Source organism: Alligator sinensis, unplaced genomic scaffold, assembly GCF_000455745.1.
Source record: "Alligator sinensis unplaced genomic scaffold, ASM45574v1 scaffold647_2, whole genome shotgun sequence".
Lineage (NCBI taxonomy): Eukaryota > Metazoa > Chordata > Crocodylia > Alligatoridae > Alligator > Alligator sinensis.
Genome location: NW_005841832.1, coordinates 129,320 through 144,433, shown reverse-complemented (window position 1 = coordinate 144,433; position 15,114 = coordinate 129,320). Strand labels below are relative to the sequence as shown.

Below are 15,114 nucleotides of genomic sequence, written 5' to 3'. Positions count from 1 at the left end.
CAACTTGCACCCCTTTTCCCCAAGAGAGGCTGTGGCTGCTGTCCAAAACCACAAATCCTGATTAATCAAGTCCACTGGAGCATGGAAACTGATGTGCTCCAGCAGCCTCATGCATCACATGCATCAGAGTCATCATGCATATCTGTGCTGACAAAATGGCAACGGGCCGTTTTGAAATAAAATGCATCCAATAAGCTATAGTTCAAAGAGCCCCACCGCCATTCTTCAGCACAGGGATGCATGGTGACACTGATACATGTGACACAGAGACACTTTTAATCAGTGTGGCTTGCTAATTAAAGCACCCAGCACCATATCCAGGAGCACATGTAAAAATGCCCTCCCCTTCACTGGATGTTTTCAAGAAGAGACTGGATAAGCACTTGTCTGAGAGAGATAGAAACACCTGATCTTGCATCTGTGCAGGGAGCCTTGGGAGTCCCTTCAAACCACACGATCCTAAGTTTGCCACAAACTTAGGCTACTAAGTTATTTGAAACTGCCTTTAGAAATTATTTCAAACTTTCAAAAGTATCCTCCTTCCCCGTATTTCTTGCCACTAAGCTAACGAGTAAGTGCTCAGATGTGCACACAATATATATTTGAACCGGCACATGCAAAGGGTTCCAGGTCTTAGTTGCTCAAACCATGTTTCCAACTAACAGCACACAGGAGATCAGACATGTAGGGGTGCACTGATAGAGATTTTTGGAGCTGATACCGATAGCCAATTTTTAATGAGGCATATCAGCCAATACTGATCTGATTCCGATACAGCTGCGTGCAGCTGATAAGTCTGTTGTGGTGGAAGGGGTGGGAAAATGCGATGAGGGAGGAGTGAGGCTGGGGCTGCGGCAGGGGATGGGGCAAGCACTGCCCAGCTGGGGTGGAGCGGCATGAGAAGGAACCACGGCTTATCGCGGCGGGGGGGCAGCGCGCGCGGGCAGTGCTCCCGCTGCTGTGCACACCCGGGAGGGCATGGGGGGTGTGACCATGGATCTGCATGGGACACAGGTGAGGTGGGCTGCAGCTGCGGGCTGGTACTGTGCCCAGTTAGTGCAGGCAGTGGCGGCGCTGGGAGGAGGCTATGGGGGGGGTGTTGCAAACCCCCACAAAAATTTGCCGCAGTCCCCCGACACAGTCCCACCCCCAGCATGCAGCTGCAGCCCACCCCACCCATGCCCCATGCAGATCTAGGGGCACATCGCCCACACGGTTGAGGTGTGCGCAGCAGCAGGAGCCGCCCTCTCCCCCACACCCTCCCGAATGAGCTGCAGCTCCATCCCATACCCCACCCTGGCTGGGCAGCCCCAACCCCAGTCCCTCCCTCACTGCGAGGGGCATAGATCTTCCCCCACCAAGTCCCTTCCCTCCCCCCTTTCCACCACAACAGACTTACCAGCTGCACACAGCTCTCCAAGCTGCTGAGCTGCACTCCTTGCTGCCTACATGCGGCGTTGCAGCTGCACGCATGCACGGGCATTTATTGGCCGCTTGAGACCAACTTCCGATACACTCAATTTTCTTTACATTGGTGCAGATCCAATATCGGACTGATGTATCAGTGTACCTTTACAGACATGACATTCAAACAGCCCTTAGCACCACTTATGATACCCATGGATACTGCAAGCAGCCTCCTAACTTAGGTAAATGGCACAAACCACTTGCCAAATTCCACTGATTCCACTATTAAAGGCACAACTTAAGCAGATGAACTTCCTGCTCTCAGCTGTTTGCACCCCATTAAGGCTCCCTGTCTTGTTACTCAGAACCTGAGCTCAGTCTCTGCCCAGATGTTCATACCTCATTCAATCTCTTTACATAGTTACACACAGCACCTTGCCTCTACTACATGGGTGGGCAATTATTTGGGCTGGAGGACCACTTAAGGAGTTTTGGTGAGCTGTTGAGGGTGAGTGGGTGGGGTGCTGATCCAGTCTTGCCCCGCCCCTGCCCCCCCCCCATGACATCTGTTTACACCATCTGGTGTGGCGTTGATCCTATTTGGCCCCAGGCCCATCTGACCCACACTCACCACCAGTGGTGCCAGATGGAGTGGGCGGCCAGGCAGGGTCTCTATGGAGACCGGCCTGGGACCCCCATAAAGAGCACGCAGTCAGTTGGGTGGATAGGATGAGGCCATAGGCAGGCAGGGACGAGAGTCTGGGAGTAGGCAGCATCCAAGAGTGGGACAGGCACGTGGGGGCAGGGCTGGGATCATAGGATGGTGACAGCACAGGGCTGGGGCCCTGGGCAGAACTATGATACATTCCCTGGCACTAGTTCCTAAGTAGGGGCCAGCCCACACTGTCACCGCCCTACGATCCCAGCCCTGACCCCACCTGCCTGTCCCACTCTTGGACGCTACTTCCTGCCCACTCATGGCCCTATTGTATCCACCCAGCTGAGTGTGCCTTATCTGCAAGGATCTTGAGTTGGTCTGCATGGAGTCTCCACCAACTCGCACAGACAGGCCAGGGTACCCGAGCAGCATGCTGGGTGTGGCAGCAATGGAACTGGCAGCGGCAGAAGCGTGAGGGCAAAGTGAACCATTACCGTGGGGACTGCTGGGAAGCCAAGTCAGGCCACCGCACCACCCCTATCCTGCCACTGCACTGCCCCATCCTGTGAACTACAGCTTCCGACATGCCCAAACACCATGCATGGGGATAAGGCAAGCTGCGCTCCACACCAGACAGCAACTCTGAGCCTGGGAGGAGCCTGGCCACACACACCACAGCCCAGGCTGCCTACTGTGGGCCAGACAAAATCACTTGGCAGGATGGATCTAGTCCCTGGGCTGCATTTTACCAACCCCTACCCTACCAGAAATCTTGAAATTGGCAGGACCTAGTCAGTTTCAGACCTGATGATAACAGAGCATTGACAGAGACTGAGGTGGTCTAGGCCCACTCCCAATATCAAGCAATTTTCTGATTGCCAAATAAGCTGACCATATGTAACTAAGATTGTACCATCTTCTTTCCTTTCCTGTTTTACTTGGATTTCCTCATGATTTTAGAGACTTCCTTGAACACTGTCTAACCCAATGGTTCTCAGCTTCATTAGATTCAAACACCCCTCAGAAAATGCCAGATCTTTAGGTTTCACTCATTTTTTACTACAGAAAAATAATAAGAGCATTTCCTTCACTGTTGGAAAGAACCCCAAAAGACCATAAGAGATCAGAATATTGTTGCCACTCTGGATTCCTACAAGAAATTTCTGGGTTTATTTTGTGAATCATATGCAGATGTTTGCACACCTAACAATGCTAATATTGAGCATGACCCCCACAGCACTCTGGGTAAGAATCAGCGACCTAACCTAATAATGTTCTACTACGTGTGGAGAGGACATGTAATAATTATGCAAAAAGATTACTAATATCTCACTTTTCTGTAGCAATTAATGTATTTTAATGAGTGGTTTATAAGGAAACAGATTTTAAAAGGCATGTACAGTGCCTCCCCACCAGCACTATATTTGTACAGAGTAAAGGTAGTTATTTGGATGCTGTAACCCTGCATTTTCAGACCTTTTAAGTTTAAACCTTAAAACTCCACTTCCTGGCTCTGCAATACCTGTTTCTGGTATAGTTACCTTATTGTAATTTTCACCCCTTGTGTACTCTCAGCTGTAACTCCATCTTAATGTGATTTTTTCTGTCTGGAAATTATCTTGCTTTTTATAACATATTAAAAGCTTCCAATATGAGCACTGAACAAGAAACATTACCATTAATAAGCTTTAATGCACAGCAAAAGTCTGTAAGTGCTTTGGGAAGCACATTACAAAATCTTTCAGGATTTGTAAAGCTTTCCAAGCACTGTTCTGCAGAGTGACTGGGGAGAAAAAATGTATTTCATGTTGCTCACAAAGTAGGCACAAAGAACATTGATGAGTCACAGCAAGAAGTATAACAGTGAACTGCTTGATGCGTGTTTGTATGAGCTTTGGCAGTACCACCAGATTACCACAATTCCTTCATCTAGTATTTTAAACAGCACAACAGAACCTAAGCACTCAATGGAAATGCTTCATGTTGTGTCATCCCATTGCCTGGATTCATGTGGGCTGCTTCACTTCAACCATTACTGCATTACATCAGTACTTAGAAATGAACAACTAGCAAAATACTTGACCACTATGTGAAGGCACCAAAAGATGTGTAAGGTGCAATGAGAAGATTCTCCAAAGACAGGTTCTTGAGGCACCCATCCTACCATTACATGGTATGGCAGAATGCCACCTGTCTCTCCTCAAAACCTCTGCTCTGTAACAATTTGGTTAATATGGGCTCTTTAGGTAACCCTGAGTTGTAACCCGAGTTGGCTACATTCCTGATGGAGGGGGGAAACCTGCTCCTTCTGCTTACATGACTGGCATCACATACCTGGGTGAGGGGCTTAAGCTCCTTATTGTTAAGCAATGCCAACCAGATTGGGAGGGGGCTAGAGACTCTGCCAGTCTGCCCAGCAACCAGTGATACATTTCAAATTGGTTGGCTGGCAGCCACCCAACAGGTGCTGGCCTCTATCGGACCAGGTAAATGGGGTCATAAGGGCTCTATAAAGGACTGCCCAGGAGGAGAGGGAGTAGCCATGGTGAAAACTCGGAGAGAAGAGCAGGACCATCTCAAGCATGATCAGAGGTCAGGAAAACAGACCTTAAGATGACAGGCCGAGAGCTATGGGGCTCTTTACCCTGGAAAAGTGCAGGCTCAGGGGTGATCTGATGGCCACCTGTAAGTTTATCTGAGGTGGCCACAAGTATCTGGGCGAACGTTTGTTCACCAGAGTGCCCCAAGGGATGACGAGGTCGAATGGTTATAAACTACTGGAAGACCGTTTCAGGCTGGACATAAGGAAGAATTTCTTTACTGTCCGAGCCCCCAAGGTCTGGAATAGCCTGCCATCAGAGGTGGTTCAAACACCTACATTGAACACCTTCAAGAAAAAATTGGATGCTTATCTTGCTGGGATCCTATGACCCCAGCTGACTTCCTGCCTTTGGGCAGGGGGCTGGACTCGATGATCTTCCAAGGTTCCTTCCAGCCCTAATGTCTATGAAATCTATGAAATCTGAAACTTGCTCTCTCTGGAAACTCATGATCAGTGAACTGCCTGCCTCCAGAGGGAATCTCCACCTGACTCTGGATGATGCTTGTAAGTAAGCTACCTGAGATCTAACTAGATAAATAGCTTTCAGTAACTCAGATGCATGATCAAAGGCTACCCAGCCAGTCTGTTTGCTCTAGGGGATTTCTCTAATATTGCTCTACTCTGTACCCTATTCCAGACCTACTCCTTGTAACCAATAAAGTTCTCCTTTGTACCTAGTGTGGGAGACTTATTGGAAGTGGGTCTAGCTTATACCTTGGGGTCCCCTTGGTTCGGCTGACTAAGGGAGACCACTATTTGTGCTTGAGACTGAGGGAAGCACCCCAAGTTCTTGAAGTGAGTCGAGTACCCTCGAGGGCTACTAGGCCTGTCTTTCCCAGAGAGAACAGTGCCAGGATCAGGCCAGTCCCTGGGTGGTGGCAGCTGTACCTCCAGGCTAGCAGGTGTGCTCCAGGAAGGGGGTCAGCCAGACACGAGATGCCCCTAGGGAGGCACTTGGAACCTGGAAGGTGGTTGGGTGCAGTAAGGTGAGTTGCTCAGTGCAGGAGCACCTCCTACTGGCCCACCATACATGACACCATCAGACACCCTTGAAGGGTCAGGAATTTTCTGGGAGCCCTGTACTAACTCTTCTATGGAGCAGCCAAAGGTTTTATTTAACTGTTCTAGTTTGTTCTCTTAAGATATCATTTATAATCTCTCTAAAGAAAGAAAACCTATCTTTAAAAGCATGGTTTCTATTTGCTGAACTGTTGTATTTCTTCTCTAAATATGTGAAATGAAACATGTGGGTGTGGAATGCAAATTGTCTAAATTCACTACTATGGCTTTGCTGTTTAATTATTTGTGATTTTGCACCATTTCGTCTCATCACCGTCCTTCGACCAGATCTTAGTATCAGTGCCACAGCATGAAGTAACTCTGGAAATAGTACTGGGCTTTCTCTACTGCCAATTCAGCAACACAACATAAAAGACTGTTCAGGTTTTTCTACCACATTCTAACCATTATAAAGAATAGAGGTATCACTTTTGGAAGTGCAAAATAACTATTGCGGCCCAGCAACTGTCACAGAGAAAGCAAGGATGATTTTCAAGGGATGTGGACTCTGTTTTAAACCTGTCCTGGCCATACTAAGCTAAGGACTTTGCTTGCTATGTTCCAGTCAACCATAAATAGTAGACCATTTTGGAAACGCTGTCATGTTGCTGCAATTGCTCCTAGTTATAATACTTTCCTTGAAGGGTTAAGTCTCCATTTGGAGCTGAACTAACTGGAATTCACTGCTGGGTCACAGAGCTGTTAACTCAGAGGCCCAGTCTCAGTGCTGAAAGCGCCATGGGACTGTCACCTGCAGAAACGTTAGGCCTGGGGTGAGGCTGTATAAAGGCTGTGGTCTTGAGCAAAAACCCTAGTAAATCCATGGCACCAGGAAATGTGTTTGACACTCCTTGAAGGACTAAGAATAGAACCATCAACATCATCATCTGAATTGAAGAATTCTGACCCACTCTAATCTACTGGTCTACTCTAATGCACCAACAGGTTTTCTACCAAGGGGCCTACTGGGAGGTGAGGTTTAAGAGTTGCTGATGAGTCTCAGCTTTTCAGTCTGAGTGCACAGCTAAGAAATGGAAGAGCCTATTTAAGAGTAGGATTCTGTTCTGTGCAGAAGACTGACCATCACTGCATGTAAGTAGGATGTGTAGGAAAGTGATGGTGGCAGGTGCCTTGATGACCCACAGATAAACAGAAAGGGTGAATGAGGCTGAATTCCCAACACTTGTGTTTTCTGCAAAGTGGCGTGACTATCAAGTACTTGTTACGAATCAAGTCAGTGTGGCTGAGAAATTCTTCTGTTAAGCCTGGGTTCCTGGCTTTCCTGCCACACTGCCCCCAAGGGTTTCAACTGTAAACCCAGAGAGAACCTCGACTAAACAGAATTCAGCAGGAGAATGTGTAACAACAAACTAGTGGTCTCAGAGGTCTCAAATACTAATTTTAGCATATATGGTAACTAGGCAGAAAGGGCTTGGTCAACAGATCTGAGCCCAGAAGTGCATCTTACAGACCAGGAAGTAAGAATAGTGACTAGATCTTAGACAGACTAAGTTGACTTGAAAGCACATGGGACCCAGCAACTGAGACTGTAGGACTCTTGGGTAATCATACAGAGAGGTACTAAGCCAGGGCTGGTCATTTTAAATTCAGTCTGTGTTGCCCTTGGTGCAAAGAACAAGGAGGATTTATGTACAACAGGGGTGACTGCACGGTGGAGAATACCTTTTACCTTCATTCCTAAGCTTCGCCTCTCTGCCCTTCAGGCAAAGGGCTTTGCATAAAGTCATAGGGCTGGAAGGGACCTCAAGAGGTCATCCAGTCCAACCCTGTTCAAAGCAGAATCACACTTATGGAGTATCATGCACTAGATCTTGTAACTGAAGCAGGGAGTTTTAAATTGAGTTATCAAATGTTATTGGCCTATGCAGTTGTGGATTCCCTGGTTCCTCAGCTACAGCAGATACTCAACTAGCGTTGACTCATTAGAAAGCTGGCTTCCTACATGCTGACATCTTTTTATTGGTTGAAACACAACAGTAAATTTCATTGACCTCTTGGGGAGGCTGCAAGCTCATTAGCTACTCACTGAACAGCAGCAGCTGTTATTTGATGTTCAAATGTTTCAAAATACTATTTGCCTTATCTCTACATTTTGCCACACAGGAAAAGACACAACTGACGCAGCCCAACCATTTGCCTAGACCACAGAGTCAGCAACATTGTGCAGCGCAGGGCCACTTTAATGGAGTTCAGCTCCAAGCACAAGCTACTTTCAACCCAGACCACAATGCTGTCGGTCATGACCAGAGACACGCAGCCACCTTCACCACTCCCCATGGCTGAGACACTGTCACTTCTCCCTGACACCCAGGAGAAGCCACCCACTGCTAAAACACTGCCACAGGCCATATGAAATAGCTCTGCAGATCAGATCTAACCCACGAGCCACAGGTTGCTGACATATGGCCTAGACTGTAAGCAAACCTGCAGCCACACAGTCTGGGAAGAGAAAATCCAGATGCCTGTAAAATACATTTGTTTGCAATTTGAACACCTACTGTCAGAGCAAGTTAACTACAAGGTGGAGAAATGGACAACAAACAAAACACATGCTCACCGTGCACAATGAGGTTTCATCTCTGATTTTCACTCTGTTCACACTCAGTAACTGCTCCAAAAGATTAATCCTGTGCAGAAGCCAGGAAAATGCCAGCAACAGCTCCCGGCTACCCACAGATCCGTCAGAAGGGAGCTGATAGAATTCTGACCTGCCATAGCCATGGTACCGCAGCACTGACTTCACAAATCTGATCTGGGTGTCTGGAAAAAAGAAAACAAAAATGCATATCACAATGTACCTCCCAATGCATTTGCCCACTCACTTGCAGGAAACAAAGAATCACTGAAACGTAGGCCTGGAAGGGATCTCAAGTGATGTTAATGCACCGAGGCAGTAATGAGTATGCTTAGACCATCCCCAACAAAATGTCTAACTGGCTCTTTAAAACTTCCAGTAAAGGGGAGTCTATGGCCTCAAAGCTCGTTATTCCAACATTACACCCTCATAACTTGCTCAGTAATAACTTAGTTCTACACTCTTGTACAGATGGTAAGAAAAGGTGTTTGAAAGTCTTCTCCCCAGTTTGGTTTTTAAAACCCTTCATGTACCTGTAGGTTCACACCATGCACCTAGCCATTATTGAACCAAACATGAGCCAGCATTGATGTTTCCTCAATCTCTCCCTTTTCTGCTCTTGTCTAAATTCCCTCCTACGAAAGAGACTGTTTTCCTGATATTGCTGTGCTCAGAAGTGCAAATTAAAACAAAAGACCAGGATTCTCTTCTGTCTGATGCCAAAATGACCGTGTACCACATGGTACACACCCATGCACTGTAAAACCTTCATCACCACCATTCAACATTACAAATTCATGCCTGTGTTTCAGTGGTGAAAAGAGAAGGCATCTATCCTTGCTGTAGTTTAGGTTTCTCCTTCCCATTGACTATGAAGGTTTCTTGCTTCTATTGCCTAGAGGCAATGTTCTGCAAGCCCTGCTATTGCTGGTGAGCAGCTATTCACTGAAAACAGAGCTGCTAGCTTGTTTAACTGCTGACCTAAAGCCAGATTGTGCTTTTCCAAAAGCCCCAAGCCTGAGGCAGACAAGAGACCAGATGGTGACTCTTGCAATTTGATGAACCTTTTCCTAGCCCTGACTGCTGACCCCAGCATGCCAGCCAACAAAAGCAAAAGCCTACCTTATCCCAGCCGGTCTATTGACTCACTGCCTACACGTTGGGGAGAACAGTAAAATCTTCTCAAAGACTGTTCCCCCAATGCAGAGAACCCCAGAATGAAAGAAGGGGAATTTTACCTCTCTTTACTCTTTGACACAATCATATAAGATGGCTTGCAACAAAGCCCTTATAAAATTACACAATGGTTACAAAATCTGTTTTGGAATAGATTAGTTGCAGTATGCCCTGCCATACCTCTAAACTGTCCAGGTTCCCACAGTACTCAGTGTCTAATGCATACCCAACTTCCACAACAAACTCCGTACATTCCTGGGTATTTGTAAAACTGTAAGTGATGTTGTCCACTCAGGTGGGATCATGTTACGCACAACTGCTGCCATCCACCCACAGGAAGGGCCAGTTAAGGTTCCAGTGGGAGCTGAATTACTTGTTGTATAAGATCAGACAAGTCACTTGGTCTCTCTATGCCTCAGTTCTCCCTCTGTAACATGCTGAACAATACCAGAGAAACTGCATATATGGAACATTAGGATTTTGGTGTGATATATTAGATAAAAAGGATGGCCTCAGGGTACTAACACTGGCCTGGGACCTGGGAGGCATGGGTTCAGCGTCCTGTTCTTCCCCAGATTCTATGTGACGTTCAGCAAGTCACTTTGGCTGAGTCTACACTGACAGGGTCAACTTTGAGGCTTCCCTTTCCTGTCAGTAGCATACCTTGTAGACAGCACAAAGTTATCCACATTGTGGCTCTCCTCGTGCATGGCACTAAGATGTATTCCAGGACCACTCTACATAGTGCAGGTAAAGGCGAAATGAGATCTAATGCATGATCTATGAAATCGTGCCTCTTACTATGCCACCTGTGCATGGCAGGAGACATGATTCTGGGATCACACATTAGATCCCATCACACCTAATTGCTGGTGCAGAGTGAGCCCAATCCCAGGTTCCCCCTGCACCTTCAAGAAGGAAGCTCTCACAGCTGGGACTCCATACATCCCCATAGCTGGGAGACTATAGCTGCTCCAATCTCTCAGCCAAAGGGACCCTCGTGCACCCCCACAGCTGGGAAATCACAGTAGCTATGATCTCCCAGCCGCAGGGGTGTGTGGAGTCCCACATCACTGGGAGATCACAGCAACGACAGTCTCCCAGCAACAGGTGTGCGTGGAGCCCCCTGCATCTGGGAGCCCTGTCAGCTGGGGGTTCCCAGGCTGGGGAATGCACAGGAGACCCCCAGCTGGGAGCTCCGATCACTTAAAATTTGTAGCTGTTTAACTTTGTAACTCACTTTGTAACTCACTAATAACTTTGCAGCTTCTTCTTTTTATTTCGCCATTGTGTGGCCAGCTGACCACTAAAGGTGTGATCAACTGCCTAATCATGCCTTACATGTAACATGCACACGAAGCCCCAGGTTTCCCAAGAAAGCTATTTTAGGAATCCAATTAAGGATTGCTCATCTCCGCTTTTGAACAAAATAAAGAGGCTGCAGAAGGGCCAAAAGTCAGATATAGGGAATTGTAGGTCAGTGCTACTGATAGACTTCCTATGCTCAGGGCCTTCAAAGGGAGTAAAGAACAAGTAAAGCCATGAAGCAAATGGGGACAGAGTCAACTTCATACCCACAAATTCAGCAAAGCTTCCAGGGTCAAGCTGAACTGTTGCCAGGGGTTGAGCTAAGGGACTTATAGTGGACAGATAGCAAGTATGGGCTTAAGGTCAAACATGGAAGTACAAACATAGCCTTTGTTTTCCCCATTTTGACAACTGGGATAATAGCCAGACCCCATGAGAATGGGAGTATAAGTACCTACACAGTACTCAAGCAGTCAACCAAAAAGAGCGCAATACTCAATATACCTCAAGGAGAGAGAAAAATTCTGCTTACGTCAGCTGCTAATGCCACTTGCTGCAATACCTGCTCTTTGCCAACACTTTACTGAGGTACTTCATTAAGATAAAGCAATTTGCACAGAACGGCTTTGTGGATCTTTCTAATAAATCCTCCTCTGCATGTACATTTCATTGGCAAGAACAGGTTCAGCAACTAAAGGCCAAGCTGTGATTTAACCTCAGGGCTCAGCTCTGTTCATATCATGCTCAAGCTGCACTCGTTTACTTTACGATGCCTGCAGAACCCTTCCAATGAATTACAGCTCAGTATTCAGTAGAGAGCTATGCATTACTCTAGATCCATGCAGGCTACAGAAGGAAAAAACATGAGCCAAGACTAGGGATGAAAACAGAAACATTAGTTCATGCACTCAGGCAAGAAACACCTGTAGAAGTGCCACAAACCAGAATTATTTTGAGAAACTAGCACTACAGAAGAACTATTCCTGTTTCATATGTCAGATGAGAAAGCAATAAAGCAGCTACAGAGCTCTTTCTGGAAGTATTACAACTGAACTGCTATACCAGAAAAAATAACTGATGTGTCAAAAGGCATATCTGATGAGTTGGATTTGCTTTATTTTTCTTTTTAAAATAATTCATGCAGATTAAGCACTGATGGAAAGAGCAGCAGAAAGGCTGGTCACTGGTCATGACACTCCATTGTTAAACTTATTCCCAGAGTTCCAATACAAGGCTTACTTTGACTCACACTTCAATTTTCCTGATGAAGGAACCACTGTTCTGAAATTTAAGTGACTAGTGCACATGAACTTTTCCCCTAAAAGTTTAGAAGATATTTATGAGAAAAAAAAGGCAAGAAAACAGTTCTCTTCCAAAACAAGAAAGGGGAGGAACACCTTCCAGGAATACTAGTTTTGTTCCATCCAAAAATGCAACTGTTCAGATATTTTAAACACAATCATGCACAGAATAGTTTATCTTTAAATATTTTCCCAAAATATAAGTTGTGCCACTATGTGGGAGCACAGTTCAGCCATTAAGAACATGACACAGAAGCTTTTATTACAAAAATTATAATGCCCACTAATCACTCTGTAATTACACATATAGGAAGAGGCTCAAGAACTGGGATGCTAACTCCAATTCAGGGTCTGGTCTCTGATACAAATTTGAGGGTCATTTGCTCAAAATGATTGCCAAAATAAAGTCTTGCCCAAAATAGCAGTCCTGCCCTTTTCCAAATTTTAGGAAATTACCACTTTTTCAGTACACAAATCAAGAGAAAATGATGGATGGAAACTACAGGATGTTTATATCACTGAGATCTGCTACTTAGATCTAGTATCCAGCCACCATAACCAGCTCCAAAACCTAACAGCAGAAGGTTCTTAAAAGTTAGATTTGATCCTATGGAATGCTAGGAAGGATTGCTACAGGGGAACTGTTCTTTTTTTCCAGCTCAGCCACAGGCTTCCAAAGTCTTTTTGGCCAAATCTACTTGGTGCTTTTCTGTTCCCTCCCCAAGCTGTAGGCTTGTTTAGACCCAAGAAGTGTACCAATTTAAAGATAGAGGAGCACTCTAGGACTCCAAGAGGATCTCACATTCACATCAAAGTGGCTCTAGTAAGGAGGCACTCTGGAGGGGTTGAGACAGGGATATCGTCTGGGGAAGGCATGAACCTGGAGGAACAGCATGTATTTAAATAGCAGGTAAAAATTGTATTTGACAAGGCAGTAGTTGTTTGCAGACCCAACCTATGTGCAGGCTCTCTCTGCAACATGGTTGCTGTCTACTGCTGTAGTTTACAGCCTCTCCAAAAACTGCGCACACAGTGGATTTTTCCCCCTCATTCCAAAACTTGGCTTCAAAATGCTAGCTTTAGTGCACGGCTTTAGTGCACAGCACATCTGTTATAAACCACCGTTCTTAAGCATGACTTGATGGCAATTTACCATAGGGTCAAGTGTCATTTTTAGAATGAGAAAATAATGAGAGATTAGAGGGGAAGTAAACCTATTTTCTGTAATTACCTCTACGTACTCTGGGGACTTCTCCAGCCAATGCAGAGTTTAAATACAGCTACTGTGACTAAGGCCCTGATAAAATGCCCATGAGAAGCAAGAGCCTCCAGCAGATGAGAGAACATCCAATTTGCCTGACTAAAACCTCATTAACAAGGATAAAACAAGCCCAGTATAAATCAGCAGGTTCTGTGAAGCAATTCTATCTGCACAGCTCTGATGTAAGAATTCGGGTCAGTGAGATAAACTAAATTATCCAGAATGGGACCTGTGTCCCTCTCTGAGTAAATCCAGCTCAGGTCATGTCCAGAAACAGACACAAGACCTGGGTAGACAAGAAATGCATTACCTATGGTGTCAGACTTAGTGCATCCTCCCTCATGGATTTGTTTCAGAAGAGAATAGAGCAGCCTCCAGAGCTCTGGGCTCTGCAAAAAAAAAAAAATCCAGAAAAATTAGCATTCACAAGAATTGCCACATATTTATCTGTAATTCTCCAAAAGTCCAGCACTGGTTGTTGCCTGGAATAATACAGTGGTAGCCAGCAATAGCTCTTATGGCAGGCAGGCTCTTGCAGTGTCTTACTTCCTCAGGGTGCTTGCAACAGCATGGGGGATATGCATTTAAGAAACAACAGAATTACAGGATTAATGACTGCACAGGGCAACTGAACATCTAGGAATGGTATGGCAGAGTTCCTAGCAGCTGTGTCCTAAGAACTGTTTAGTACTTTCACACAGCAGCAGTGCTCCTAAAATGGCCACTTCAGTGCAGCACACCTTCAACTGTATTTGAACCAGAACGTTATTAGATACTTGAAAGACTCTCTATGCAGCAGGTGTTTCTAGGTAATCTGTATATAAGGCACTGCACAAAAGGCTGGGGATAGGTCCATAACCGTTAGGACATCTGGCTCAATGGATCAGAGTGACAAAGAATTCCTGTCCACACTAGGAAGATCTGGCTGCAGACCGCATCAGTTTGACCCCACACAGCAGATACTGCAACAAATGCATTTAATGCCTAGGAGAGTTGGCAGGCTGGGCAAGTAGTTCCCTACATACAATAAACCTGAGCAACATTTTTAAGAAACGAAAATAATTTCCAGAATATGCTCCCAGGACAGGGACATCTTAGAACTTCTGGGCAGGTTTCTAAGCAAGAAAAGCTAAAAGAGAACATTTGCAGGAAGCGAAGGCAGAGGGCAGCATGGAGTAAAATAGCTCTATATTGTTCCCCGTTAGCAAAAGTGCTTCCTTCCAATGTCAAAGATGTTTGTGCATTTCTATTCATGTGGCCTGTCCACAGAATTTTGGGGCTGCCATTAGAACCTGTGGAAATGAGGCAGAGAGCAGTCAATTTTAGGACTGCTAATATCATAGCACAGTTTTGTACATAATGCTTATACAGTACAATGCACTGTCAGTGCTGGGGTATTAGGAGTCCCTCCCCACACAAAAGGAAGAGGGCTAATCCATTTCAAGGCTGGTAATATGACAGGAGACAGGGCTGCATACCCCCTAAATTTTGATTAGGTCCAGACAAGTGCCTACTCCAGATAAGCACAGCCTTTTTTTCAGTCCTGAGGCTACATACTTAAACAGAGTCCGCTATATTTCCCATATGTGGATAAAGTAGGGACATTGTGGTGTTGCAGGGAACACAGAGCCGGTAGGAAAAGATAACCAGAGGTGGATGCGCCATGATTAGAGGACCACAGGGTGGACCAGGAACAGAGACAGAGAGGAAGGGTGCCCTGACAGCAGGTAAGGAGATGACCTTATA

The 15,114-nt window shown here is 45.8% G+C and overlaps 1 protein-coding gene across 1 annotated transcript in view; it reads right to left on the bottom strand.

The window, feature by feature from the left end:
- The window catches only part of TEDC1 (tubulin epsilon and delta complex 1), a 157,953-nt gene that overhangs the window by 141,189 nt on the left and 1,650 nt on the right, over nucleotides 1-15,114 (bottom strand). Inside the window, exons 2-3 of the mRNA XM_025193517.1 lie at nucleotides 13,679-13,757; nucleotides 8,305-8,507 (exon numbers count right to left, since the gene is read on the bottom strand). Coding sequence (XP_025049302.1) covers nucleotides 8,305-8,507; nucleotides 13,679-13,757 — 282 coding nt within the window. The remainder of the gene's footprint in view (nucleotides 1-8,304; nucleotides 8,508-13,678; nucleotides 13,758-15,114) is intronic.